At 30.5% G+C, this 3,971-nt stretch overlaps 1 protein-coding gene across 1 annotated transcript; it reads right to left on the bottom strand.

Annotated features, from left to right (window-relative positions):
- Positions 1–577: 577 nt before the first annotated feature.
- LOC110907394 (isoleucine N-monooxygenase 2) lies at positions 578–2,106 on the bottom strand. The gene is made up of 2 exons (XM_022152385.1): positions 1,360–2,106; positions 578–1,207 (listed from the first exon to the last, which is right to left on the bottom strand). Exons 1-2 carry the CDS (start codon positions 2,104–2,106, stop codon positions 578–580), a joined length of 1,377 nt encoding a protein of 458 aa, XP_022008077.1.
- Positions 2,107–3,971: the final 1,865 nt, after the last annotated feature.

The raw sequence follows: 3,971 nt of genomic DNA, 5'->3' as shown, positions 1-3,971 counted from the left end.
TATATATATAAAACATTACACTGTATTATTAGAATAAATAAAATGATAAACGACGTAATATATAAACTATCATATCTTAGCTATAAGAGAAAACAAAATAAATTAATTATAAAAACAAAATATTAAAAAAACTATATGTTACAATTATCCAAGTAAGATATTATAATAAAAAATATTTAAAGTTTAGGTTATAATAGTAAAATATTAAAGGTTAAAAAAGTTATAATAATATTATAAAATTAGGTTACTATTAATATATATAATAAATATTATAATATTTTCTATTATTTATATATAAATATCTTTGTCATATGTTACTGTTCATGATGAGTTGCTATTAATATGTATAATAATAAATATTATAATATTTTATAGAACTATTTACCACGTATTAAAATATATCAGAAATTAAAGGTTATAAATTACAAAGAGACAAAAATAAAGTTATATGTAAATCGTTCAGCATTATATAGTTATATTGTTTGGAAGATAAATTTGTGTTGTAATGAAATGCTATTGCTCTTATTTATGATAATTGATAGTACATTTAAGATAAAAGAGATATGCCTTCTCGTCATTAAGTAGGGTACATGTACAGAGGCAACCGTGGCTTAGCAGTTGCCACAAGTGGTTTAGCCATGCAAATGTCATCATGATTTTCAACAAATTCAATAGATCCCTCGTTACCCGGCGCCTCCCAACTGTAACCCTGGACCATCCTTGCTAGCAACATTGTAGTCATGACTGTGCCTAATGTTATTCCTGGACACCCACGTTTCCCAGTGCTAAACGACATCAACCTCAGGTCGTTATCAGAAAGAACCACTTGTTTTCCTTCCACATGTAGGTGCCGATCTGGGTTAAACCGCAACGGATCTGCCCACACATTTGGATCCCTTCCCAACCTATATCGACTCAAGGTAACATGGCTACCCTTAGGTATGAAGTAACCAGCCACCGTTGTATCCTTTATAGAAACATGGGGTGGAAGAAAATATGCAAAAGGGTGCAACCTAAAAGCTTCCTTGATGCATGCCTTTATGTAATTGAGTTGGGGTACGTCTTGCTCTTCGACTAGCCTTTGGCGACCTACTACATGCTCCAACTCCTCAACTGCTCTCTTAAGGATCATGGGTTCATTGATCATCTCAGCGATTGTCCATTCTATTGCGTTAGACGAATTATCAATTGTAGCGATCATTAGCTCCTACAAATCGATAAGTTGGAGATAATTTTAGAAATACATAATTATGCCAACATATTTGGAATGTGTAAAAGTCAAGGAAAACATTATTCTCATCTCCAAAAAATCAAGTTGCATGTGCATGTGAAAATAGAAATAAATGGCGAGAGACTTACAACAATTTCTGCCTTAATCTCCTCTGGCGTAAGCTTAGGATTTTCAAGTGTGATAAGAACATCAAGCATATCAGATTTTTCCTTTCTGTCTCCATTGTTCCACATTTGAATGCGTTCATCGACCAATGGATCCGTATACTTTCGAACATTTTCATTTGCAGTTCGAATCATGTTTTCATGGCCATCAAGGTCAGCCTTCCCTCTTAACCATGGGAAGTAATCACTGATGCAAAACGCATAAATATACTTCAGCAAGACGAAAAGTGCAGCAACATGTTCAGTTTCTTCTTCACCTGGCCCTCCATCTTCCATGCCTTGCCCAAAGAATCTTTTCCCAAAAATAATATTCCTCGTTGCGTTTGCAAAGAAATGTTGGCTCAAAGCGCGAACATTTATTAACCCGCCATCAACTATAACATCTTGTTTCTCTATTTGGTTATATATGTACCTGAGAACTTGATCAGCTTCTTCGTCGCGTTTAGGTTGGAGCCATTTATGCATTGGTGGTGAAAGCATCTCTCGACTTATAATTCTTCTCATCTTCTTCCACTGTTCTCCATACAGGGCCATGGCTGCGGTGCGAAATCCGTCACTTACTAGATAGGCTGAAAGCACATCAGGCCTTGAAATGAATATTTCATCTTGTTTCTTGAAGAACTCACATGCTATGTCGGATGATGAAACCACAATGACGTGGGTTGATGGTCCTAGACGGACGCAAAGGACTGGGGTGTTAAACATGTCCATAAGCTTATCGATCCACCGGAAAGTTGGTTTATTTAGGAGCAATTGGATGGCGCATCCAAAAAATGGCAAAGGTGTTGGACCAGGGGGTAATGGACACGATAAGTGGCTTGTAGATTTCTTGTTTAGAAACCTACCAACAAATATGAGCATGATGACAATGAGGATGATCGTTAGAGACATGATTACTAGTGTTGAAGAAAAAAGATGTTAGAATGTGAATTTGAAAACATGCTTAGGGAGGGTTTAAATAATGTGAAGTAGCAGGTTGAGATATGAACCTAAAAACTGGATCAAATGTAAACATGAGAATCCGGATAAAGGATAAGATCGACATTAATCTCAAGAATTATAAGAGTGATTTATCGTAAAATTATGAATTTGTAACATTATATTATATATACTACAATTATCAACTTTGTGAATAGTGATTTGGTTTTATTGCCTTTTGTCTTTTTTTTGTCCTTTTGTATTCTTTTTTACTTTTAGCCCTTAACTATCAGTATTAACACTTACAACCCCTTAACTTTTTAACTAAAGACTTTATAATCGAGTTTTACGTGTTTATTTTCGTGTACATGTGGGTATAAATTCAAGTTGATTTGCGTTTCGACGAAAATTTTTCCCGAAAATGAGTTGGATCAAATATAATATGTTCTTAGGTTTATTATTATGTACGTTTTCGGTTGAACGTAAATTTTATTTTTTTCCGAAAATGAGGCGGTTCTAGTATAATACGTTTTCGTGCTTATTTTTATGCACGTTTTCAGTTGGCTTACGTTTTGACGTAATTTTTTTCGAAACACCGCAGCAACACGCGAGTTTATTACATTTTGTAAATTAATACCTATACAAGTTAATCCCTTACATTAAATAATTTGTTTGTTTTGTTTTTTCCATTTTATAACTAATTTCACTTAATAATATATATGTTTTTTAATATATATTTTTTTTTAGTTTATAGGCTAAGTATACATAATAATAACCTACTTTTTTCATGTCGCAATAAAGTCACTCTAATCTTTTTGTAAAGTTTTAGAAAAGTTAAAACTAAGGGAGAAAAATAAAACATATATGGATCTGATTACTAATTTGTGATTATTATTTTGTATTTTTTTTTCATAATGTTAAAACAAATAAAACTAAGTGAGGAAAATAAAACATGTATGAATCCTAATTACTAATTTGTGATTATCTTTCTAGTTACACTTATGTTAAACAATAATGAAATTCGGTTATTATATGATAAATCTTTTAAAACATCATTAGCTTTTACATTACTTCATTGAAAACAATTTGTCAGATATTAGTAAGGCAGATTTAGTTATTTCATTTGATTCACTTACTTTTATTTAATTTTTTAACATTTATATACAAAAGTTAGAAAGAATTGAAACAATGATTAAATAAACGGAATAAGATTTTGCATTAATATAATATGTAGAAATATATATATATATATATATATATATATATATATATATATATATATATATATATAGTCTCTTAAACAATTTTTGATGGTTAATAATTCAACAAAACTGGATAACATTTTGAATACTTAGAAAGACAATAGATTCATTTATTACATTTGACTAACTTAGTGTTATTTATTTTTAACACTTGTATACAAAATTTACAAAATAATTGAAACAATTAATGATTAATAAAACTGGATAAGATTTTACCAAAATTTAATATAGTCTCATAAATATTTTTGTATGGTTAAATCATCCAACAAAACTGGATAACGTTTTGGATAACTTATAAATACAAAACATTTACAAATTTGTAAACATAAAAAAAACAAATAATTTAATGCATCCTAGAATTTATAGCTTCTCTTTTTTAATGCATTGTACAACATT

This window comes from Helianthus annuus, chromosome 14 (genome assembly GCF_002127325.2).
Source record: "Helianthus annuus cultivar XRQ/B chromosome 14, HanXRQr2.0-SUNRISE, whole genome shotgun sequence".
In the NCBI taxonomy this organism is placed as follows: domain Eukaryota; kingdom Viridiplantae; phylum Streptophyta; class Magnoliopsida; order Asterales; family Asteraceae; genus Helianthus; species Helianthus annuus.
Note: the sequence above shows the minus strand (reverse complement) of the source record. Positions and strands in the feature narration are given on the sequence as shown.

Bases quoted from the DNA above. Each gene is read 5' to 3' on its own strand.
- LOC110907394 (XM_022152385.1), bottom strand. From the start codon at position 2,106: ATGGACATGTTTAACACCCCAGTCCTTTGCGTCCGTCTAGGACCATCA. The intron at 1,208-1,359 runs GTAAGTCTCTCG...ATCGATTTGTAG, and splicing joins AGATTAAGGCAGAAATTGTT to GAGCTAATGATCGCTACAAT.